Genomic DNA, 27,373 nt, shown 5'->3' on the forward strand with positions numbered 1-27,373 from the left:
CATTCTCTTGTTCCTTTTAAAACTAAAGTTTTTGAAAGAATTATCTGAAAAGAATTTTATTTCCTCACCTCACACTCCTCAGCATATCACAGTCTGTCTGATTGTGATTCTCACTTTTTCAAAGGTCACTATCTCTCTCTTATTAAATCCTGTGGATAATTTGCTCTCCAAATCTTTCTCGATCTTCCATTAACATTTTATTCCACTGACCACGTCTTCCCTCTCTGCGGCTTTTGTCTGGTTTTTCTTCAAACTCTTCTCCATCCTGTTTGCCTTTTACTCTGCCTGTTCCTTGAATATTAAAGTTTGACGAGTGTTCTGTAACTGAAAGGGTTATGTTTTAGGAGAGGTGTATATCATTTCCTTCTTTAAAGATTGGATAATCTATACTGTTAGCCTGGTCAGAGAGATCATATTTATGTAGTTAAAGGTAATGGATGGCAGGGTTTGGGGCCTGCCAGTCAGGCTTGTGAACTTTTATTAACTTCGTGAACTTAAGCAAGTTATTTGACTATTATGCTCTAGTTTTTTCATCTGTAAAATGGGACCTACCTATTGTGAGCTATATATGAGTCAATGTATGTGGAACACTAACACTTAGTGTTTAGTGTAAGCTGTTATTATGATCATGACTGTATTTAATGTTTTTTAAAGAAGACAAACTTGATGAGGTTTAAATTTAGTAAGCAATTTCATGGCCCCTTTTATATTTTACCTATATTTAACAGAACCCTTGTAATGCTAATCATATGCAAGGTACTAGTCTAAGCATCTTAAAAATAAAAATCATTAATTTTAATAACAACTCTGCAAAGTAGATTCTATTAGAATTCCCATTTTATATAGGAGAGAACTGAGGCACGCAGAGGTTGAGCAACTTGCCTAAGGTCACATAACCAGTAGGTCTGCTTCCATAACCAATATTTTATACTATCTCTCTTCCATTTCCAGTCTTATCTTTTTTTTTTTTTTTTGCATTCAGTTCACTGTCCTACTCACTGACCTGCCAGGATTTTATTATTGTTTCCTTTTGCTTCCCCAAAATCATTGACAAATTGGACATTAGATTGATATGGTCCATGTTTGCCCAAATATGGAGCAGATGTTTGACATTATCTGTCAGTGATCTATTGATGGGAGAAGAGAGGGTAAGCCTTTTTCCTCAAGTCCACTAAGATGGACATCCAGCATCCCTGCATACCAGGCATCAAATTTCAGTAGTATTTTTAGCCATTGTAACAACAACAGATGCTCCTGCACATACTTAGATACTTTCTAGGAAAGTGGTATATCCTTTAGGAGAACCACTTTTCTAACCAATAACTAATGAACCAAAGCTGCAAACACTAGATAGGGAAGACAAAAATAGAGATACATACATGAGGACATTTTATTACATTGACTTTCTCTACAGTAGTTGTTGGAACATTACCCAATTAAATATTTTCTTACTGATATATAATATAGCAAAGACTGGTTTTTGTTTTTTTGTTTTTTAATTTTTATTTTTTTGTCAGAAAAAATTTAAAAGTATTGTGGAATATAAAAGTATGGTAGCAATTCCAAATTCACACAGGGAAAAAGGAAACAAATGTAAAATAAATAATAAATTTCTAAAAGTAATGAAGTAAGATGAAAGAGTAAAAATTAAAGCTATCTCACCCTAATGATGAATGGAGGAATTCTCTCATGAAGACAGACTTTCAGATTGTGGTGAAAAACAGAAGCTCCCTACAGCCTGTTTATAATGAAGACGCCAGTCAAGGTAGTGAGGATTCAACATACGAAGATGGGAAAGAGATACTAAGTGAACACAAACAAGGATGGGAGCTTTACAATGAAAAGCATTTAACAATATAAAAAGGAACATCATAAAATGAAAAATAGGCCAATTTACAAAGAAACTAAGAAGCATAAACTTATGTACACAAAAAATATGGCAACCAAGTAAATATGTAAAGAAAAAGTCTCTAGGAAATGCAAAGACAAACATAAAATAAAGTTTTGGTGGATGACTTTAATATAGCTCTCTCATATAAGATATACCCAGGAGATTTTAAGTGAGATGTAGACTTAAGTAAGGACACGGAGAAATTAAATAATAGAATAAATGCTTGATTTAGTAAATATAGCTAAAACCTTATATCTCTTGAACAGATAATACCCATTTTTACAGGTATATCCATAGAAAATTTAAGAGTATACTTGGACATAAGAAAACTTAAAAGATTTAAGTTTAATTAGAATTAAATAATTTAGAAGTATCCCAGACCAGTTGTGAACTAAGGGAAAGTTTAGAGAAAAAATATAAGCTCTCCATGAAACACAGAAAAAGAAAATACTTTATTCCAAAATGTGTGGGATGTGGCTAAAGCTGTAACTGCCACCATTTTTAAAGTAAAGAGACCAGAAATAAATGAATTTGTATTTGTCCAAAGAAATGTGAAAAAGAATAATGAAACAGAGAGTGAAATCTAGGCAGGATCAGAGTTGACTTTGTAAAATAGAAAGTGAAAAAAAGATAGTTGGAATTTATAAATATATGTTAAATCTGGTCCTTTGGGGAGATAATAAAATAGTAAACCCTTCCTGAGTCTGATAAGGTAAAGAGAGAAAGCAACAGTAGATAAATTGGGAATGTGATATAGGAGAGATTGAAATAATTACAAGGAAACTATATGCAATTCTGTAGCAAAAACTTGAACTTATAGAAAATGAAAAGGTGATGAGTTGTCCTTGTTAACACTGTCTGAGGAAGCTGAAGTGCTTGGAGGTGAGACAAGGCAAGACAGTTTGTCACGCAGAACCCTAAAAGTGGTCAGGGATTGGAGGTACAGGTTACTCCAGAAGAAGGTGATGAGGGATGTAGCAGACAGCCACTTCAAAACCAGGAAGGGGGTGGGATCGAACCTCCAGAATCTGATCCAGACAGTCAGGAGTTACTCACATGGAAAAGAGAGCAGGGTTCAATTAATCTCATCAAGTACCTGATGACTCTCAAGTGTGAGCAAGTGATTCTAAAATGGGAGGCATAGCCTGAGAGCCTCAAGTGAGAGCTCTTTCTTCCTGATTCTCTACCTGTTTCACCCCAAGTCTAAGAATGGTATCTTAAACCACTGTGATGTTAGAGCCAATCTGACCAGTGTCAGAGGATAAGAGGACAGTATTGAGCATTTTTTCTTTCAGTGCCTAAGCCTCCTGGGCTCATCTACACTCTGGGAGGATGGGAACAGAAGTGATGGCCAGACCTCTTTCCACCCTGACCACCTTATTCATGGAACAGGAGATGAAAAGAAGTAGGAAAGTGCCCTGTTGTGCACAGGTGCAGGAGTAGGCAAGAGATTGACCTAGACCTGCCCTGAAAAGGCTGGCCGTAGGGAAGCTGCAGGGGGCTGTATAGGAGCCACTGCATGATGTGGCAGAAGGACAGGGGCAAAGGAGTAAGCCTTCGTTTGATTAATGAGTAAATAGGCCCATTGAAGTGAATTTTTATGTCTCCATAACGTGCTCAGCCTGGGAGCAGGAACCAGTCTTCTGGCCTTGCTGGCTCATATTTTTCCTAGTGTAGCACACACTTTTTTTGTCTGCCCAGTGGCTATGGTGAACTCTAGATTCCAATTTGGAGTTCCGGTCCCAGTTCCACCACTGACAAGCTATGGGATGTTGGGCAAGTTTCTTAACCGCTTTGTGCCTATTTGCCTCATATATCAAGTGGGGATAATGGCAGAGCCTACTTCCTAGGGTTTTTGTAATGATTGGCTGAGAAAAACAGGTAAAGTACGTAAAAACAGTGCCAGGCACGTGGTAAGAGCTCAGTAGATATTAGCTATGTAATTTTTTTAAAAAGGGAACATGGATTTTATTGTATTCAAGACTTTCATTCCATTTGTTATTTAGAAAGTAGCATAGTTGAAAATATAAAAACTGAAATTTAAATTCTTTTAAACTTTATTCAAATTGAATAGATTTATGTTGATAGTACAGTCAGCTTATATGTTTTGACTGTGAATATTTTATCCTTTGGAGTATCTTTCATTTGTAGTAAATACTGCTTTAGAGGCAAAGTTCTTCCAGAATAAAATCATACTAGAGGATTGTCTAACAGAGTTTCACATAATGTTTAATGGGACAAACAAGGATTTCATGTTACAAAAGAACAGATGAAAGACCTTACTCTACTCAGTATTTCAATATTGAGTAATATTGAAAGAACACATTCCGTACTCCTTACCCCAGGTGTCTCTCACCTGCCTTTTTGCAAGTTAACTGCACTTGCCCTGCGACCCCAGCTTAATTTAGACAAGTTTTAATGCATATTGAGTCCAGATACAGAATATTGCATCTGATTTGCTGTTTGTATGCTGTTTACTTAGATGTCTACTGATTTTTGTCTTTGACAAATTTAAATAAATAAAATTGATGTTTTTGCAGCATTTACTTTAAACGGTTGCTCTGTGCAGTGGGCTGGTGTTGAAACACAATAGCTTTTAAATTGAACTGCTTACAGAGTGATGTGTAAAATCTTTCTAGATGTCTTTCTTAACTGCCGTGGTCAGGTAGGAATCATTATTTGTTTTTGCAGCCAAGTTAATGGGTTAAAACGGCAGTGGAAACTGCCTTCTGGTAGACCGTTTAAAAAGTGCATTTAACCACTTGCTCAGGGCATTTAGAATAAAGAATCAGGAAAGTAATTTACAATCCAGTTTGCCCTTGCAAATATTGAAAAGCAGAGGTTCATAATGAAAGTATTATATCATCTGCATACATGTGTTATTAGTTTGGTTTTAGTTCAGTGTTTCTGTATGTTCTGTGGTTAAAATGACCACGGAGAGCAAACAGCAGCTAATTTTCTTACTTGCTCTTTTGTTGCTTGCTTCAGATCTTTGTGTGTAGTGGCCATGGAGTCATAGTATCAGTGGTGTACAAGTGCGAGTCTTACAGTGTTATTGGGAGAGAAAGTCAGGGCTGGAATCTGAACATCTTAGGATTCCAATTCCCTCCAAGTGCACAGAAACATTGGGTTGCCAGTTTCCTAAGCTTTTTAACAAAATGCCGTCACCGAAAATTTGGTCTAAAGATATTTGTATTGATACAATTTCTTGTCATGGAGAAGGTTTTTTTTTGTGTGTTTTTTTTTGTTTTTTTTTTAATATATCTTTATTGATTTCAGAGAGAGGAAAGGAGAGGGAGAGAGAGAGATAGAAACATCAATGATGAGAGAGTCATTGATCGAGCCCACAACCTGGGCATGTGCCCTGACTGGGAATTGAACCCGGATCGCCTGGATCCCAGGTCGATGCTCAACCACTGAGCCACGCCCAGCCGGGCATCATGGAGAAGTTTTGTAAGTTCTCAAAATGTTTACTTGATTTTATTACCTCTGAATATTACCTTGCCGCCCCCAACACCGCCACCACTACCTTCAGATTTTCATTGTGAGCATTAGAATTTATTTATTTTTAATTTTTTCAACAAGTTATATTTTAGATGTATTATGTAAGTGTTTAGTGTTTACTGTTTTTTTAAAAATATGTTTTTATTGATTTTAGAAAGTAAGGGAGAGGGAGAGACAGAGAGAGAGAGCGGGATAAACATTAATGGGAGAGAAACATTGATCAGTTGTCTCCTGCACATATTGTTGTTATTATTTTTTAATCCTCACCAATGATACATTTTGAGAGAAAGAAATGTCTGTTTGAGAGAAACATCGATTAGTTGCCTCCCACACGTGCCACAACTGGGGATTTAACCCATAATCTGGTTATGTACCCTGACTAGGAATTGAACCTGCTGCCTTTTGGTGTATGGGACAATGCTCCAGCCAATTAAGCCACACTCGCCAGGGCATGTAGTTATTTTAATCTTAGTATATTAATGAATAGAAATAGATGCCCTGGCCAGGTGGCTCAGTTGGTTGAGCATCATCCAAAAGGTGGTGTGTTTGATTCCCGGTCAGGGCACATACCTAGCTGCAGGGTCAGTACCTGGTTGGAGCGCGTACGAGCAGCAACCAACCAATCAGTGTTTCTCTCTCTCTCTTTTCCTCTCTCTCTAAAAAAAACAGTAAAAACACATCCTTGGGTAAGGATTAAATCATCATCATCATCATCATCATCATCATCATCGCCATCTTAGTATATTAATTATTAGGAATAGAAACAATTTCTTAAAACTTTTTGGGATTGTCTTTTTAATTGCAAAAAAGAATTATAAGTGTGTTACCAGAAGACAATTACTTAAAGTGGGATAATAGATTGTTACATGTCATAGAATTCTAATTTTTATATTAGCAATATGTAGTAAAATACTTAAGAAAAAGGAACCTAGGATAACTAGAACCTGAAGTTGCCCATATGTTCTTATTTAGAGGTGCCTTTCATTATGGCAGGCAACTTGAATTGCTTCCTACCATAAATTTTAATGTACCACTCAGTTATACTATTCTTTAGCCCAATTTAGAATAATAGATTGAGAGTAATGTCTTAATGCAGTGTAACCTTTGGAATGGGAGAAATAACCCCTTCCTGGGAATTAGTATACACATAGTAAGGATATCAGTTTTATCATACTGCATGATTGGATTTGTAATAGCATGTAATATTATACTTATTACTTATACTTAGTACTCACACTTATTACATAAGTATGTTGATTTCTTCTTAATAAGTTTATTCTAATATTAATTTAAAGATGACACTTATAATATTTGAAAATATATATTTTGATTTTACAGTTTTTTTGATGACCTCATTCTCATTCTAGTGAGAGACCCAACTTAGGGAGGTCTCAATAATTTTATGTCATTTCATAAAATGGGTGTTTTGAAAGAATTTGAGATGGTGGGTATTGTGATAAAATTTTAGCTGTGCAAAGGTCCTTATTCTCACTCTTCCTTAACAGTCATATGTACAGTTGTGAAACTGTAATGAAAATATTAGGGCTTTATTTGAGGAATTGGAAAAGGGCTTCTTAAAAAGAATGTTATCTCTTATTGTGATGCTACCTTGTAATGATAGTTACTGGCTTTTTCATTTCTTATAAAAAGCAAATTTTGCATACTAGGTGAAAATGTTCACAGGAACTAATTTACACACCCGTTCAAATTCCTTTTGGAATAGGGGGATATACAAGTAAACAGATAGTAATAAAACTAATGTACACACTCTAAAATAATGGTCTTAATGGTGCTGATGGAAGGTTTCCAATTTGTAACAAAGCAGTAATTTTTAAGAAACAAATTATGTAGAAATGTACATTATTAAAAATATACAATTCCAAACTGCAGTATTGGACAAATTTATCTTACCCCTGCTTCTGTTGATGACCAAATAATAGACCAGGATTAATGATTTTATAAGCCAGGCCTTGGTGATCTTACCAACTTTACATATATATTCCCAGTGCTATAGATGCATAACAGTTTTGATTTGGAATCATAGCCTTTAGTGGATGTATTCTTTGTTCTACATTATCCATGATTCTCAAAACATGGTTTGTAGACCACCTGTCTCAGGAATCATCTGTGATGATTCATAAAAATGGGAATTCCTGGGCCCCACCACAGAACCCTCCAGTTTTAGTAAGAACCCTAGATGATTTTTATGGGCATTGAGGTTTGTAAATAAGTGCCCTAGAACAGAGGTCCGCAAACTGTCTGTAAACTGCTAGATAGTAAATATTTTCAGCCTTATGGACTTTGTTGCAACTACTCACCTCTCCTGTTACAGCACAAAATCAATAACAATAATACATAAATGAAATAGGCATGGCTAGCCAGATTCAGCCCAAGAATATGCAGATCTCTGATAGAATCAAGATTTAATGATTTTTCCTCTACAAATCTTTTCTAAGGCATTATCTCTGAAATCAGTTTTGTGATTTCCTCTGTGTTTATTTTTTGATAACTAAAGAAAATTCATAAATATAGGAGCACTTCCTGGATATACAGTAAATAAATTGATAGATGTAGCACCTTGGTAATTTTAAAGTTTTCTATGTTAATATTAAGGAGAGTGTGATTTTCTTATTTGTAACCATACACTCTGCTAATATTAGGTTCCTGTGGCTAGAGCAAGTATTCTTTGGCTAATTGGAGAAAACTGTGAACGAGTTCCTAAAATTGCCCCTGATGTTTTGAGGAAGATGGCTAAAAGCTTCACAAGTGAAGATGATCTGGTAAAACTGCAGATTTTAAACCTGGGAGCAAAATTGTATTTAACCAACTCCAAACAGGTAAGAGACTACTCTTTACTTCTCCCTACTTTCTTCTTTACTCTGATGCAGCAGCTAAAGTCTTCATGCGTTAGTCTGTTTAGCAGTTACTAGGTGCTTCTTTCTTTAAGGTTCTGCAATAGGTGGTAGTTGTGCAAAGAGACGATATTCTCGTCTAGTAGGGGAGAAAATCATAAAAAATGAACTGGTATGTGGTAAGTGCTGTAACAGAAGTACTGAAATACAATGGAACTCCAGAGGAGAAGGTGACAAAGTCTGAAGTGGGAGGAGAGGTCGGAGAAAGTCTCATAAGGGAGAAGACTCCTGCCTGGGCCCCTGAGGAGTGGTTTACCCTACAGAAGAGGGAGAGGAGAGCGGGGGAGTCAGAAGCGTGAAGCAGCTTGGTGCATCCAGCACACTTAAGCTGAGTCTGGGAAGGTAGGCATGGCCAGGACGGGGCGTGCCAAGTGCCTGGCCTTTGTCCTACAGGTATAGGGGAAACCCGTAAATATTTTTAAATAATGGTATAATTTACCAGGGTGCAGTTTAAAATATTCATTTTTTAAATCATTTTACCTTTTGAGGAACTGTAAGTAAGAGGAATCACCGCTATGTATAAAATATATAGAATCACCTTCACCCATAAAATAAGGACTTCCCATTCTTCTTCCTGTATCTGAATTGCTGTTCTCCACGGGTGGAGGACTTCTCCTGACCAGGGAGCCTGGAAAAGGATTCTTGCTCATTTGCAGCAGCTGGGTCTCTTAGTGGGCTTTCTGCACCATGTCCTATTTCTTCCTAATTTTTCCTTTCTGCCTGATTATCACTGCCTCTGTGGTTTTTCCCTTCATTTCCCTCTCTGTGTCTGTTTTTGTTCCCCTCCTTCAAACTCTCTGCCTGTATATCTTTCTAATGTCCTGCACCGGGTTCCCACAGGCATGCACTCATGTGCACACCCACCACCGCCGCCACCACCACCGCTGTCTAATGTCTATGTCTGCCCTCCTCTCCTGCCTCTCCCGTTAGTGGTCACCTTTCTCTTTTTGTATTTGCCGGGTGTCTGTATGCACCATCTCTTTCTGCCTTCTCTGCCAACCCATACTCACTGTCTAGTAAGCTGCTGTTGGCTATTTAGCAGTCTCAGGTTGATTCCTCAGATTCATTTCTGTGTGTGTTGGGATCATCTTCATCCCCATTTGTGATACGAATTTTGTTATTATAGCTTTTGCTGATTGGTATACAAGATTTATAACCAAATAATTTCAGATATTCTCAGTATATTTCCATGATTTAGATTTTATCTTTACATTTTAGATCAATCTTTGAAAGGAATCAGTTAATCATTTCCAAATGTCGTGTAGATCTCTATGCAATGAGTTATTTTTCAAAAACGGAGTAAAAGAAAGGAAACTTATGTTTGCTGTTGAGTGTCTTATATATAGGTAAAACATTGTTTTAGCCTGACACTCCTTGTGTTCACTAAAATCATACAGTATTGAGAAAGCCAATATAACCTAGAATATTATGATTATTATGACTTTATGTCTGGCTTGGCTACTCTAAAGATATCTAACATGGATTATTATAAATGAAAAATCATACAACATTAGTATGTTAATCAAGACTGAAAGTAGTTATGTCTTACAAAACTAAATGAAGGTTTTTGTCCCCGCCGGGTGGCTCGTTTAGTTGGACTGTTACCCCATGCACCAAAATGGTTGTGGGTTCAGTTCCCAGTCAAGGCACATGCCTAGGTTGCAGTTTTGATCCTGGTCCGGACAAATATGGAAGGCAACCGATCTATGTTTCTCTCTCACATCAATGCTCCCCCCCCCGCCTTTCTCCCTCCTTCTCTCTTCCCCTTTCCTCTCTTTCTGAAATCAATAAACATATCTTTGGGTGAGTATAAAAAACAACAAAAAACTAAATGGAAGTTCTGTCTTTGGCCCTTGTCTTTGTAGCTGCAAGTAACCAATTATGGAATGTATTACTCTTTGTTCAGACATTATAGTGTATTCCATCCATATCTTTTTATCCAGTGAATTTGAAGACAACATCGTTTGCGCTCACATTTTTTTTTCTTGAGCTGTAGTAATAATTGACATTTTGGGGCCCAGCTTCTGAAGTGTTCTATTGTATATTTTAGAATAACACTGTAGGAAACCACAATAGATGTCACCACCAGCTGGTGAAACATTACAATGTTTAGAAATATGCCAAATTTTCACACATAGTTTTATATAATTCACTGTTATTAAGTGATTAAATACAAAATTAGATGAATGAAGGTGTCCTGTAGGTTTGTACTCTGTTCTCCAGTTTCTCATTCCTCAAGAAAAGGGGTTTGAGAGAAGTTATGAATGAAAATTAGCGTTAAAGAGTGATTTTTAGCACCATCAACTTGACAGCATTTTAAGTTGTATGGTTCATCCCTATTGACTGTAAAACAGAGACTAAAATGATGGCTTTGACCTAAATGTAAAAAGTTGTTTTCTATACTTATTTATTTTAGCTGTCTTTAAAACTGAGCCAGAGAGACCAAGTCACAGTGTCCAGGGACTGATTTGCCATGGAGTCCTGATATTTATTTGTAGATCTGATTCCCTTTGGTCTAGATAACTTAGTGAGCATTTCCAGAATTTTTATTATTTAGTTATAGAGAATGCCTAAGTTCATTTTTACAAGATTTAGGACGCTGTATTCATTTGTATGCCTAAGGAATATTGAATAATAAACTTCTTTAATACCTGAAGATATTTTCACCTAGTATAAAGAATTTAAAGATTAGTCAACTATCTGCTTTCCATATGTTGAATTAGCTCCTACTGAATGGACCCTCCCATAGATAACAACTATGAATGCTGGAAAAATATAAAAAAGAACTGCCTCAAGTCTCAGCAAAGTAAAGAAAAGCAGGGAGATTCTGGAGGGACATTGACACTTGGAAGAAGGGAGTGGCACAGAGAAAATTTCCTCACTTTTACGGCTTTGAGGATACACTGCAGTTGACACTGTACACAGAGGCTAAAACTTCAAAAGGAAACCCAAAGTCTTTCTGGCATGAGGGAGTAGAGGACATATTTCAGAGAAACTGCAGATATTGGACAGTTAGGGAAGGAATCTAGAAAGGAGAGAGCCAGAGTGGGGGAGCCTCAGAATCTCTGAATAACTCTGCCCAAGTCTCTGGCTGACCCCTGAACCACACATGCACAGGGTAGATTCAGAGCATCACAGCTAAGAAAAACAATGTACAGTTGATGTACTATAGAATTATACACCTGAATTATAATAATTATAATTATATAATTTTATTAACCAGTGTCACCTCAATAAATTCAATAAAATAATAAAAAACAAAAAAAGAATAAAGGCACTAAACTGAAATTTGTACTGCACCAGAGACAAAGTTTACACTTTGAACTCAACCAAGTTAATTGCCTGCTGAAACAAAAAATCAGTACTTATTCAAAGAGTATAACAGTATTCAGTGTCTCTATAACATAACATTCATAATGTCCAAAATGCAATCCAAAATTACTCCACATAAGAACCAGAATGGGGAATTACTGTTTAATTTGTATAGAGTTTCCATTTGTGAAGATACAAAAATTTTGGAGATGGATGGTGGTAATGGTTATACAACACAATGAATGTACTTAATGCCACTGAACTGCATATTTAAAAGTGGTTCATATGGTATATTTTATGTATATTTTACCACAATAAAAAAGAAGACCAGGAAAATGTGATCAGTTTTCAAGGAAAAAACAACAAACAACAGAAACCAACCCTGAGATGACCCAGAACATTATTTGCAAGCAAACATTTTACGCAGTTTTTATGATTATGGTCGGTGATATAAAGGAAAATATTCACAATGAGTGAATATTTCCAGCAGAGAAATGGAAATTATAAAAAATCAAATGGAAGTTCTAAAACTGAGAAATCCAGTATCTGAAAAATCAGCATCGTGTCTAAAGTATTATATGTTCTTTAACATTTTAATATTTTTGGGGGGGGTATACAGATATAAAGCTGCTTCATGTAGTTTTTATTATTATTATTATTTTTTAAACTCTGTTACATTATATTAAGACTCTTTAGGCAGACTTCTTCTGTAAGCTTCTTTAATTTTCTGACCCTGGACTCTTTCAGATGTAAGATTGTGTTTGGAAAGCAGTTTAACTCAATGTGATAGCTACCATAGAACTATTTGATGTCAATTACTGGGAGGAAGTTAGTGATTGAGAGTGCAGGCTCTCATGTTGGACTGTGTGGCTTCAAATTCTGTTCTGCTGCTTCTGAGCTACATGATTTTGGACAAATCATATAATCTGTCCCAGACTCAGTTTCCTCTCTGTAAAATGGGAATATCTGTATGGGAGAAGGACTCAGCACAGGTATCCTGGAAGCTGTCCCTTCAGCTCTCTCCCCAGAGCCACAAACAACAGACTTCATGTGACTCTACTCTGCCCTCCCTCCACCAGAGCTCAGGGTGAGTGGCTGTGAATAAAATTCGATGTGTTGGCCCTTTAAGAGGGTGCCTATCTCTGGTGCACAGAAATGGCACTGATTTCACAACCAGATGTTATGTGTGCCTCTTTCCGGTTGTGGTGCTCTGGGCTGGGGAGCCTGGCTTGGAGTTTAGATTCCACTCTTCTCGGGAATCTCCCCTTGCAGCTGAGCTATCCCTTCAAAATCACAGCTGCTGTCCGTGGGAGTGAGGCACACCCTTTTCACATCTCCACCCTTCCTACCGGTCTCCACGTGGCTTCTTCTGTAAATCCTTAGTTATAAGACTTCTCTTCAGCTAATCTTCATTTGGTTATTAAGGATAATTGTTCTATAATTGAGTTGTAATTCTAGTTCGGTCTTGAGAGGAGGTGAATGTATTTTCCACATACTCTACTGCCATCATGGATCCCTTGAATTTCTTAATTTTTATGTAGAGTTTTCTCAGATTCATTTATCCTATGTCACAGTGACTTAGAGTCAATCTGAAGAGAGTGTAATTAGTTTAAGTAGTCTCTGGTTAGCATTAACTATTAGTTGATACCAGTAATGATTCCCTAAATCTAAGCAGAAAAATTAATCTGAAATGAAAATTTAATAAATAGTTTTATATATGATATTGACTATTTTTGCTGTTGAGGGTACATTGTATTATTCTCGTATAATTTTATGGATAAAACCTATTTAAAAGTACTACGTAACGTCAGATCTGGTTTTGGATTGAACCTTTGGTCATATTAAAATGCCATGGTTGTTGCCCAGCCGGGTGTGGCTCAGTGGTTAAAGCGTCGACCTAGGATCCAGGCGATCAGGGTTCGATTCCCGGTCAAGGCACATGCCCGGGTTGCGGGCTGCAGCCAATCAATGACTCTTTCATCATTGATGTTTCTATCTCTCTCTCTCCCTCTCCTTTCCTCTCTCTGAAATCAATAAAGATATATTTTTAAAAATAAATAAATAAATAAAAATAAAAAATAAAATGCCATGGTTGTTTACTTCACCATTGTCTGCTTTCTCCATAACTGTTGCTCAAGACCGATCTAATTTAAATCTGTTGTCTCAGTGTCCCTTTGAGTTTAGAATTTGTCCCAGATTTCTCATTTTTGATGAAGTAGTATCATTAATAGTTACATTAAAATAAGACAGTGACTTGTAGACTTCCACATTGTACTTGTATTGTCTACCATGGTTTTATCTAGTAGCATATAAGACACAAGTATAGTGAAGAGATTTCATTTGAGTAAATTGGAAAAACTTTGTCTTTCATTTTTCAGCCTTTTTGAGATGGAACATAACTAACTTTTTTCCCTTTTAGAGCAGCATGCAGAATATGTGCTGATAAAATGAAGTGTGCTGTGAAAGGGCAGGGAGGAAAAGCGAAGTCCTTTGCTTTTCCAGTGCTGGTGAGATAAATGTTTAAGTGCTTTCATTTGCTGGAAACTTGATGTACCAGCAAGAGGTGCCATGGCCTGTGTGGAGCATGAAGTTCCCAGCTGGCAGCAGGTGGAGTCAGAGGAAAACACGGGAAGTTCGAGGTTGGGTTTGGTGAAATATGTACAAGAGATAGTGACATTAAAGAACCTGGACAGAGCACTCTTGCTACGGTAGTTTTGCCATTTGTTGTGTAGCATAAATCTAAAACCTATTTATTATTTGGCAGTTCTTTTTTTATTTTGTTATACATCCAGCAACAGAGAATTTTTAAAAATTAAAGTGTAAATTTATTGAAGAATGAAGTACTGAATTTCTCTCTCAATATTTAACATGTATAAAATGTTTATCAACATTTCCTATCTACCATGAGAATTGTAGTGATATTGCTGACCACACAATAATCAGAAGACATGACAAATCTGCTAAAAAAGTATCAGCATCTATTTTAAAAGTTAGGAGTTATTTGAAAAAGATTGTGTCTCAAGATGACAAATATATACAGTTGTGTGCAAAAGATGTTTACATATATCTTTGTGAAACGTGATCTCATTTAGATCAAATAACTTTTTAAGAATTATTTTTGTTCAATTTTTATTTCAAGTTTTCTTTTGCACATGTGAAAAATGAAGCAATAACTGTTCTCTCTTGGCTCCATTAGCAGAAAAAGGACCCTAAACAATGCTGCTTTTTAAATAGAAAAATCAATTAATTCCAATAATAGTTCGACTTTTTTTCACTCAAAGCTTTTGTGCATTTGTTTTGTTGGTGCAATAAACGGAATCAAAGTAAAGCTTTTGGAAGTTTATTCTGTCAGAAATGCTGTAAATGGTATTGCAAGTTTAAAAGCCCAATGTGGAGGATAAAATTACTCATTTATGCCAAAAGGATGTTGTCATGGTAAAATTATTGTTTCTATTAAGAGAAAACTATGGAACAGAAATATTTGGGGAATTGGTTGTGGTGCATACATACAAAATCTGTTTGTTCTGCCAATTGAAGTTAAACTGTAATGGTCAGATTTATTGATATTTGATATGTATAGTTTAACTGAACTATGGAATTATGATGAAGCTAATGTTGAAAAACATACTTCAGCATGACAGACAGCACGCACTCTGGTACTCAGCTCCCTTTGATGCATGTTACCAACAGGATTTTAGAAATGTGGTTTTGTGAAAAACTGCATTGTAAATTGGCCTGAGTGTTCTATATTGGCTTTTGTTGTGGGGCTGAGGTGGAAGGGAGTGAAAAAAACTTTTGTACTATATTGATTAGATTTTTATTCAGAATCACGTGGAAGTCTATAAAGTGTTCACCAAATAGGGTATCAGAATCTTCAGCTTTTACAAATTTTAGCAAATAGCAATTCTTAGAAACAAATCTTGCAAATAGGAAGACATTGAAATTTGTCTCTATAAAGACAAGGGAGGGACTGAACAAAGTAAGTGCTAAGAGCTCAAGATTTATTTTAAGTTCTGTCATTTGCAGTATCTCAGCTGTTGTGAAGACTTGATAGAGCTTCTGTTTTTAATTGGATACATTTATATTTTGTATTAAAATGAAATGACATTGAGAAAGGCAACTGATTTTGCAGTATGTAAATTTGGTGATTTATTTTAAAAATATAGAGAATTATTTAAAAGTTTTATCTTATGAAAATAATTATCAAGAAAAGTTTCATTGAATGGAATAGGGAAAATTAAATATCTGGGCTTGAAACATTTACAAATTGAAACATAAAAGAGAGCATTGAGATATCCTTCATTCAACAGAATTTTCTCTGCACTTACCAGACTGTCCAATACAGTAAAGAGGGTATTTTCTTCAATAAAAATATTGTGGTTTATAGAGAAAATTAAGTTGAAAATATCAGCGTCACAATTATTGATCATAAAATTCAGTTTTGAAGATTGTAGGTAACCTTATTTTTGTTCAAAAAAACTTCAAAATAATAAGACCATACAAAAACATGTTCTTCAGAGAAATACCAATAACTTAGTATTAGAGACAGATACAGCTAAAAAAGTGATTCAAGTATATGAATGCAGTGGATAATTATTCTGTTCATGTTTCAGTGCATCATTGTACATGGACATGTTTTTATCTTTTAGAAAAAATTTTATTTTTAAAAATACAGTTTAATAAAACTGTTTTACAAGACCACCAAACAAGTTTTACAGTCAATAGATACATATTTTTAAAAAACAATGTTATTTTAATTACTTAAAATTCCCTATCTCTCAATAATTGTGTATTTTAATGCATTGAAATAGTTTCATTTCTTAAAAATTAACTTCAGGGATCAGAAATATAAGCAAAATGTATCACCCCACTAGCTAGAAAAAATATCATTGCAGTGAACAGACTTATTTTCTTTCTCTGATTTATTTTGGTTGCACATTCTAAATCTCAGCACTCCAATGACTTTAGAGTAAACCTAGTTATAAATTCTTACTCTGTATTTGAGAAAACTAATGGTTAATTTTCCGTGGTTATCCAAGCAAGTCAATTACACTGTCTAATATACTACTTCCTTTTGAACTGTATTCCTCATTTGGTGACTATTTTGCTAGTTTTTAAAAAATGAATCAGAATTATTCTCATCTGTAGTTGAACCAACGTGGTCTTGTAATTAGTGAATAGAAATTGTTGATAACCAGATTTAGAATAGCTCTATCAACATTTTCTCTAGTATTTTTTATAGCTCTACTTTATTAAAACTAGGTTAATGCTTTTTAAATACATTGTTATTGAAAGAAGGTTGCTTTCCATCCAAATCAGTTGTCTCAACCAATTATTGTAAAAGAGTTCACCACTCCATTCCTATACTTTGATTTACTGTTCTAGAATTGTCTTTGCCTGACATGATTGATTTTATTTTTTTATGTTTCTAATGTCTATAAAATGTTTTAATATAGATGTTTTATTTCTTCCATGTATTATGAATCCTATTTAATTTATATTTGCGATTGTATGTGTGTAACCTTCTAAATTAAAACTATGCTTTTTCAACAAAATAACGAGTTTAAAATACAAAGCTATTTTGTTAAATTGACTTAGGAAATCTTATTACAGTGTAAAAGCTACTATAATAAGTTGTTCCCTTACATAAATAAATAAATGACCAATATTACTAGCGGCTGTAAGCAGCATGGGGGAAAAATGGAAGGAGTCTTTTATCCTAGTTTTTAGAGGGCATCAGCAGCTTGCTTTTATGAAAAAGTAACAGCTAAATGCACTGCAAATAATTTGCAGTAATCCAGTTCAGTGATTCATGTGTCTGCTTTAATGGGTCATAATTCAGGGTAAAGTAACTGAGTGCAGTCAGAGTGCAGATACTGCTTATGCCAGGGACAGTATCTCTTCATAAAACACACCTCAGGAGAAGCAGTTTGCCAGCCCCCTAATACTCTCTGATGTTTTGATGTCCTGCATATTTTTCCGATTAAGTTTTGAGTGCCATGTTTTTAGTTGTATTTCCACATTCATTATTCTCACGTAGACCCTTCAGCGGGTTTGCCATATATGATTATTTTTTTAATGATGCCTTTCTTTCCACTTCAGCAGTTTAATAATCTAGCACATGGCTGCTTCTCAGTACTCAGCATTCACCTCCCCAATACTGAAGAGGACATGTGCTTTGGCTTCAAAATTCCATTTGCAGCGTTAGAAATGCATATTCCCTATGGAACAACATTTGTTTGACATAACCATTCATTTTTATTACCTCTTTAAATATGTTTATCCAGAGTTATCAATAATCATAAATAACTGTATTCTCATCTTGTTCTGTTTTTTTTTTTTCCAACAGACAAAATTGCTTACCCAGTACATATTAAATCTCGGCAAGTATGATCAAAACTACGACATCAGAGACCGTACAAGATTTATTAGACAGCTTATTGTTCCGAATGAGAAGAGTGGAGCTTTAAGTAAATATGCCAAAAAAATATTCCTAGCACAAAAACCCGCACCACTGCTTGAGTCTCCTTTTAAAGGTATTATTATTAGAATACAACTGCACTATATATGTTATCTGAAAAATATGACAATATATTCCATTTCTAATGTGTTTAAAATTTATCTCTTAGGAAATATAAATGAGTAGCTTATATAAATATATAAAAACAGTGTGCTTTCTATTCATTCATCTGCTCTCCAGAGTAAGCTTTGTATTAGTTAAAGTTTATATTTTTATGGACCTTATTTACCTAAATAATTTCAGTCTTCTGATTTTATTTTGATTCTTACTAAGCAGTGTAGCTGAACAATAGATAAAAGCTGTGTTGTTCTTGCAGACGTGGACTTCACTTGAGGAATATAATTCACCTTAATATTGAGTTGTTATTAATTAAATATTCTATGTATGGTAACAAACATTTCTAGGAACAATTATTTCATAAAAAATTTTTATATTTAAATATTTTTCAAAGATGGAAGTTGACTTATTTTTTCCACCTTTTTAAAAGGAGTAATTAATTGATCAGTTTCACAAGTAGCCATTACAGTTGGAATCAGATGATTATATACCTTGGTTTTCATATTTTTTCTTATTTAATTGTAAAGTGATAAAAAGCAGTTCAGTTTTATAGAAAAACTATTAAAATTCTGGATGTGTTTGTGCCAAGACATGTATATGGATTGTTTAACTGTGCTGTCATTCTTAATATTCACAGTAAAGTAATTTTTAGAGAAGCTACATTTCAGAGCAACACCTCTAAACACACTGACTGATTAGCTTTTTTATTGACCATTATGGGGAAGATTATTGTAATCTATGGACTGAAATAAGTTTTTTGACCTATGAAGAGCTTCCTAGTTTATATTTATTCCTTGACATTTGAGGTAATATGCCAATTACCTTGAGCTCTGATTAAGACTGCTCTATGTTATATACAGCTCATATTGTTTATTTTATATTTTCCTCTATTTTAATAGATAGGGATCATTTCCAGCTTGGCACTTTATCTCATACTCTCAACACTAGAGCTACTGGGTACCTGGAATTATCTAATTGGCCAGAGGTGGCGCCTGACCCATCGGTTCGAAATGTAGAAGTAATAGAGTTGGTAAGTTGACCTTTCTGAAATTAATTTTGTCAAGCAGTAGGATATTCTAAAGTAACGATTGTTTCATATAAAAGCTTTTTGGGGGATTGAAAATTGAAAATTGTTCTGGTATTTCTAAGTGTAATGTGTTAGGTGTATCTCCCTGTTACGGGAATGAAAAATTGTGGTATTCCTACATCATTGTACATGTACTGTTCGTTTTCTTCAAGGAAATAGAGAATTGAATTCTCTGCATGAGTGGTACCCACATTTGTGGTATTGCATTTGTAGCTGTGTAGATTCAATTTCTAAGGTATTTAGTTTCATTGGATTGAACTTTTTCTACTTTGTTTAGAGATTCGTAAGCTTCCTGTCAGTGTTTTTCTAAATACTTTTTGCTGTTCTATTCTAGAGAAACCATACAAAGTGTTCTGGATTTTCTAATGAACCTGTTTTAAGTGAAGCCTAAGCATAAATAAGGGAGCATTGTGTACCAGAAATGTCCTTAGACAAGGTCACAATTAAATGAGTAATATGTTGCTTTCACATTAAAAAAACAACTTCTACGTAAATCATCTTTTCCTAGATCTTTAGAAAATGTTGGCTACTAAAATAAAAGAATTTTCTGTCCTACTATTATCACCTTCTTATATAAAAAACAAAAATAGAGGGTCTACTGATTGTCGTTAGAGATTTGATTATGTGAAATATATCTAATACTTTTTAAACTAGAATTAATAAAAAAGAACAATTAAGTATTTCATTCTGGATGCTTTTCTGGTAGAAAAGTTATATTGAGAAAGGATTCAGATAGCCAGAGTTCTATACCACTAATTCCAATGAGAAAGTCAGTTAACCTTCTCAATTATCTTATCATATACAATGGAATAAAATCTTTATTACTTTAAATGGAATTTCTGTAATGTGCATAGCCATGTAATTTGATTCTTTTGAGAAATACGTTTCTCTTCTCTTCAGACTTTAGCTTTGGAGCATGGCCAGAAGCAGTAATAACTGATAATGGCTCCGTTTATCAAACCTGGCAGTGTACTTTGATAATGTTTGCAAACATTATCTTGTTTAAACCTCATAATGATTATCATTGTTGGTTATTGTTGTTCCCATTTTGCAGATGAGGAAACTGAGGTTTAGAGAGCATAAATTTATTGCTCAAGTTCACATAGCTAATAAGTGATGGAACTGAGATTCCAACTCCGATCCATCAGTCCTTTGTTCATGCTCTTACTGCATTTTAGTGTTTTGTAACATGAAGAGAGGAAGCTTGCTCTTGTTTGCAGATCTGTGCTATCCTTATTACTTAGCACCATCATTTTCATGTTGTGACAAATTATCTCTATTTAGAGATTATTTTTAAAAATGTAAAAGTTATTAAAACTAATTGCATGTCTATTCCTTTTTGCAATTAAGTTTGCTGATTTTCACTCAAATCTACATACTCTTAAGTACTCTTCAAAAAGATTGGCTTACTTGTGCAACTTTTGGTCAGATGATAGACTACAAAGAGAATGTTCTTTGTTATGATTCTTTCCACAGATATACTTAGTCTCCTAATTTCTTATTATGCCTGCTTGTTGTTTTTATGGTTCCGTCCTTTATCATTATTGGGTACATAATGTTTAGGCCCAAGTAGAATCATCCTTTGATCCTTTCCTCACTTCCACCCACCCCTTCTCCTTGCCTCCCCATTCCACCAAAAAATTAAGTAAAAATAATTTATCTTCTCAGAAATTGATAACAATGCTATGCAATTTAATTTGGTCTCAGCAGTGTTCTTATTTTGGCTGATTGGTTGGTTGATTGGCTGGCTTAATTCCATTTCCATGCACTCTTCTAAACATTAACTACTTTGCAGGGACAGTACTTAAATAACTTATTCTCTTATATTCATTTCACCTGCCCAGTTCAACAGCGACAAGTTGATTTCCGTTTCATTTTCCTGACTACATTTTGGAAATTAATAATTGGTAACTTATTTATGGAGAATAGTTATAACTGATGTAGTCTGATTGAAGAAAACTGATACTATCCATTGATGCCATTCAGAACACAGTTTCAATCTATTTGTCTCTGGAAATACTGGCTTAAAATTATACTATAAAAGACACAATTAAATATAAAAATATCAGGTACAGCCGTAGCAATGCAGAAAGTCTTTCTTCTTACTCCACCTCATATCCCTCCAAAGCCACATCAATGTATTTCGTGCACATAATACACTGTTATCCTAGTTTTACTATAAAGTGATTTTACAGGATCACATGTAGTTACTGTGAAATATAACTTAGTAAGAAAAATGGCCTAGGTTTAGTCTGATATTTTAATAAAAACAGCAGGGAACCTAGTCAGATTGACACTGGAAGTCACTTTGAATTACATACTACCATTTCCAGGATATCGGATATAATATCTGTTTATATTATGATACCAGTAACTATTGAAGTCCATTAGAATTTTTTTGCTTAGTTCCAGAAAGTCCTTTTCCCTTCAATTACAGAAAAACTGTCTTGTGCATATCAAGGGTATTTTGCTTTATAAACACATCTATTATCAATATTTTATCCCTCAGAGGAACTTTAAAATCAATGCCTTCCTGTTCTTTCCTCCTCTCTTTTCCCATTTGTTTCTTTTGCTTAGAATGCTGTGATTGTCATAGTCATGAAAGATCAAAAGTTAAAACTCCATGAATAACAAGTTGATGGTTATGTCAGGATAATTTGCTCTTTGAGCATAGAAGCCTAATTTCTCTTACTTGTTGATTTTTACCAGACTTCAGAAAACGATTTTTTGGATTTAAGAAAAATATGAACTTCAGTGTTTACAAAATATAGGAAATCTTTGCTTATAGGATACTATATTGATATTTGGAGTACAGAGCATTTTAAATATATAAAAAGAAAACAGTATTGCAGATATTATATAAGTATCTGATTCAAGTATATTCTAGTAGTTTACTCATTTTCCTATTTTGTCCATATATAGTAATTTTCTAGGTTACTGATGCTTATCTTCTTATGCAGCATACCTTAAGCCCTTAAACTCTAAGATCAGTGATTTTCAACAGAGATCTTTAAACAAAACAAACCCATGTCAGACTTGCACCAGACCAATTAAATCAGAATTTTAGGATATGAATCCCAGGCATTAGCTTTTTTACTATTAGTATTTTTATTGTTTCTTTAAATATTTTTGGAAAATGATCTCAGGTGATTCTAACGTGCATCCAGTGTTCTTGAATAAGAACCTGTCATACTGTAAATTCATTTACAGCAGAATGTGTACTCAACAAGCTGACACATAGTAGATACTCAGGTAAGAGAGAGATAAATGAGTCTTAACCACTTTGACCTTTTAAAAAATATACATTTCCTTGCCTTTAAGAGAGAGTATGAGATACGATTTAATTTTTTTCTTGATGAATCAAGGTCATGATTATGAAAATAATTTATTTTGCTATAATTCACTGTATTAAAGTCTTCAAGGGGCTATTCAGACAACTAATAATTAGTGTGCCAGATATCTGTGTACAAAATATCCAAAAATCCTTGCTCTCTAGAAGTTGACATTCTGGCAGGCATAGACTGACAATAAAAGTAAATATATAAAGCTTGGCTGGTGTGGCTCAATGGTTGAGCATCAACCTATGAACCAGGAGGTCATGGTTCAATTCAGTCAGGGCACATGTCCGGGTTTCAGGCTTGATCCCCAGTAGCAGGCATGCAGCAGGCATCCGATCAATTACTCTCTCTCATTATTGATGTTTCTATCTCTCTCTTCCTCTCCCTTCCTCTCTCTGAAATCAATAAAAACATGTATTTTTTAAAAATAAATATATAAATAGTATAGTATGTTAGAAAGTAATAAGTGCTATCATGGGGGGGGGGGAGATTAGAGCAAAGCATGGGAGGTTGGAATTTTAAATAGAGTGGTCTTCCCTGAGGTTACGTTTGTGCAGAGACATGAAGGAAGTGAGGGAGTTACCTGGGGGAGTTGGAAGTAGAAACAGCAGGGGGGAAGTCCCTAAGGTGGGAGTTTGCCTGGGGTGTTTGAAGGAACAAAGTGGACGGAGGTCAGAAAGGCAAGGGAGTTGGCATGGGCATGTAGGGCCACACAGACTCTTCTAAGGACTTGGGGCTTTTTCTCTGAGTGAAATGGGGAGCTGTCGCAGGGTTTCAGACCAAACAACTTGATTGTACTTAAGGTTTGTTTGTTTAATTTTTTTTTTTTAAACATATCTTTATTGATTTCAGAGAGAGGAAAGGAGAGGGAGAGAGAGATACATCAATGATGAGAGAGTCATTGATCAAGGCCGCAGCCGGGGCATGTGCTCTGACCGGGAATCAAACCCTGATCACCTGGATCCTAGGTTGACGCTCAACCGCTGAGCCACGCCCGGCCGGGCTGTTTAATTTTTTTTAATTTTATTTTTAAATTACAGTTGATATTCAGTATTCTTTTATATTAGTTTTAGGTGTACAGCTTAGTGGTTAGACAATTATATAATTTTATGAACTGATCTCCCAACAATTCTAGTACCCTCCTGGTACCTGGTTATTAAAAGGTGAATGGATTAAGAAGTACAAATTAGTAGTTACAAAAATAGTCATGGGGATGTAAAGTACAGTATAGGGAATATAGTCAATAATATAGCCAGACTTAGATTGTAATAGAATTATCCTAGCAGCTGTGTTGAGCAAACTCGGAGTAGTAGGGGTTGGAGTGGGAATGGGGAATGGAAGCAAGATAACCAGTTAGGAGACGGTTGCAGTAATCTGGGAGAGAGAGGGCTCTGACCAAGGCAGTAAGGGAACAAGGGGGCTCAAGGCTTTCTTGATGGATTATATGTTTAGGAAATGAGGGAGAGAAGTCAAAGATTACTCCAGGGTTTATGCTGTTGAGAAGGTCAGGGCTGTTTATTGCCTACACTAAATATTTTCATTGTTTTTCTCTTACCTCAGTATCATGCTGTGAACTTGCATTTCTTATTGCTATTGTGTCTACCTTTAATTGCCCTCATCTCTTCTAGGCTTTCGTTTAAATCTTCTGTAGACCAACAAATACAATAGTGTTTAAAATTATATGTAAAATAAGGTTGTTGATTTAACATAAAATGGGCCCTGAGAGTTTGTGTTCCTCTATTGAGGAGTAAAGGTGAATCAGCCTTAATACCAGGAGTTGTCACAGTACCTTCTCTGTTGAGGCCTTAAACTTCCTTCTGGGTTCACAGTGTATTCTGAATGATTAAGTTCGCCAGATGACTGAATCCATCAGTGAGAATTCCTTTATATTTACATTTTTACTTTTATTTATTTTTTAAACAGGCTAAAGAATGGACTCCATCAGGAAAAGCAAAGAAAGAGAAACCTGCTAAGAAATTTTATTCTGAATCTGAGGAGGAAGAGGACTCTTCTGATAGCAGCAGTGACAGTGGTGGGCTTTATAATTTATTTAAAAATGTTATTCACTATAACTTACATGATATGCCTCCAACAAAACAATAAAGGCCTAGTACATAATATTCAACAAGTGAATTTTAAAAAGTTTATGCTATTACAAGAATTCCTTTCATTTATACTGTATATCACTGTTTAGTTTTCAAAGTAATTTCAGATCCCTTCTTTTTTTTTTAAATTTATTATTATTTTTTTTTATTTTTATTTTTTTTTGAGAGAGAGAGAAACACCTATCAGTTGCCTCACACACAAGCCCCGGGCATGGATCGAACCTACAACCTGGGTATGTGCCCTGACCAGGAATTGAACCTGCGACCCTTTGGTGCATGGGACAGCGCTCTAACCACTGATCACACCAGTCAGGGCTCCAAACCCTTCTTATTTGACATTGCCTCTTAGACACATAGGTGGTAAATGATAGAACTGAAAAAAAAAACTCATGCTTTTCTGAATTCTAACCCACACTGCCTGTTATATTCATTGGTGTGTTGAAAAATATGATTTACATTTGATAAGCCTATAGTGGTGCCTTTAAAAGTAACTTTCTTTTATAAAAAAAGTAAAGTTTATTTTAAATATTGAGCAGTGTGTTCCTCATCCATTTTATACTTTTGTTTTTACATGAACCTGTATGGAGATAAAGCTAAAATTAATCCTTTGTGTATTATAAAGAAACAAAGAGTTAAAAGATTGAGAGCAACCATATACAATGAAAAGAATGCTAAATCAGAAGGATTTGGAAGTCCTGGGTTTTAGCTTTGAAAATTGAATAAGGCACTTACTTTCTGTATATCTGATAAATGAAGAGATAGAATTAGATGCTTTTTTAAAAATCACTTTTTATTTTTCAATTACAGTTGACATACAATATTATATTAGTTTAGACATTATACCCCAATGATTAGACATTAATAACTTACTAAGTGATCATCTTGATAAATCTCATTCCCATCTGACATCATACATAGTTATTAGAATATTATTGACTATATTCCCTATGCTGTTCTTTACATCCCTATGCCTGTTCTATAACAACCAATTTGTACTTTTTTCTTTCTTTTTTTTTCTTAATTTATCTTTATTGTTGAAAATACTGTAATTGTCCCCTTTTTCCCCCGTTGATCCCCTCCCCCCTGCGCCCTCACCCCAGACTTTCACCATACTATTGTCTTTGTCCATGGGTTATGCATATATGTATGTAAGTTCTTAGGTTAATCTTTCCCCACCCACCCCCGCCTTCCCTCTGAGATGTGTCAGTCTGTTCCATATTTCTATGTCTCTGGATCTATTTTGTTCATCGGTTTATTTTTTTCATTAGATTCCACATATGAGTAAGATCATGTGATACTTGTCTTTCTCTGACTGGCTTATTTTGCTTAGCATAATACTCTCTAGGTGCTACATGCTGTCTCAAAAGGTAAGGGATCCTTCATTTTTCACAGCTGCATAGTATTCCATGGTGTAAAATGTCTGAGAAGATGCTTGATATGATTTCAGTCTTCTTGAACTTTTAGCGACTTGTTTTGTGTCCTAACATGTCGTCTATCCTTGAGAATGTCCCATGTGCACTTGAGGAGAATGCATATTCTGCAGCTTCGGGGTGAAATGTTCTGTAAATGTCAGTTAAATCCATCTGATCTATTGTGTTATTTAGAATCACTGTTTCCTTGTTGATTTTTGTCTGAAAGGTCTATCCATTAAAGTCAGTGGGGTGTTAAAGTCTCCTATTGTGACTGTATTGCTGTCAATCTCTCCTTAAAAGTCTTCCAGAAGTTTTTTTGTTTTTTTCCCCAGCCTGTGTGAGTCTTTTGTTTTAAGGTGAGTCACTTGTAGACAGCATATATATGGCCTTGTTTTCTTATCCATTCAGCTACCCTATGTCCTTTGATTGGAGCATCTAATTTATATTTAAGGTTATTATTGATAGGTACTTATCTATTGCCATTTTATTTCTTTATGCCTATGCTTCTTGTTCTGTTTCAGCTTCTTACTACAGCAGTCCCTTTAACATTTCTTGCAAATGCTGATTTGGTGGTGGTAAACTCCTTTAGCCTTTTTTGTCTGGGAAGCTCTTTATTTCACTGTCTATTTTGAATAATAGCCTTGCTGGATAGAGTATTCTTGGTTTCAGAGACTTGTTTTGCATTTCCTTGAATACTTCATTCCAGTCTCTTCTGGCCGTTAGAGTTTCTGATGAGAAATCAGCTGACAGCCATATGGGAGCTCCTTTGTAGGTAACAGCTTTCTTTTTTCTTGCTGCCTTTAATATATTCTCTCTTTATCTTGAACTTCTGGCATTTTAATTATGTGTCTGGGCGTGGGCCTCTTTGGGTTCTTCTTGCTTGGTACTCTCTGTGCCTCCTGAACTTGTGTGACTTTTCCCTTGGCCAGGTTAGGGAAGTTTTCTGCTATTATTTCTTCAAATAGGTTCTCTAACCCTTGCTCACTTTCTAGATCTTCTGGCATTCCTATGATGTAAATATTGTTACGTTTCATGTTGTCTCACAGCTCCCTTAAACTGTCTTGTTTTTTTAATTGTTTTTTCTTTTTGGTTATCTGATTAAGTGATTTTTTTCTACCTTGTCTTCTAATTTGGTAATCTGATCCTCAGATTCCCCTAATCTGCTGCTTATTCCTTCCAGTATTTTTTTTTTTATTTCTACTATGTCATTCTTAATTTCCTTCATAGTTTCCATT

The 27,373-nt window shown here is 35.0% G+C and overlaps 1 protein-coding gene across 1 annotated transcript in view; it reads left to right on the forward strand.

Moving 5' to 3' along the window:
- The window catches only part of AP3B1 (adaptor related protein complex 3 subunit beta 1), a 185,870-nt gene that overhangs the window by 84,819 nt on the left and 73,678 nt on the right, over positions 1-27,373 (forward strand). Inside the window, exons 15-18 of the mRNA XM_081131585.1 lie at positions 8,056-8,232; positions 17,969-18,155; positions 19,096-19,226; positions 24,545-24,653. Coding sequence (XP_080987711.1) covers positions 8,056-8,232; positions 17,969-18,155; positions 19,096-19,226; positions 24,545-24,653 — 604 coding nt within the window. The remainder of the gene's footprint in view (positions 1-8,055; positions 8,233-17,968; positions 18,156-19,095; positions 19,227-24,544; positions 24,654-27,373) is intronic.

This window comes from Miniopterus schreibersii, assembly GCF_964146895.1.
Source record: "Miniopterus schreibersii genome assembly, chromosome: 3".
NCBI classification, from domain to species: domain Eukaryota; kingdom Metazoa; phylum Chordata; class Mammalia; order Chiroptera; family Miniopteridae; genus Miniopterus; species Miniopterus schreibersii.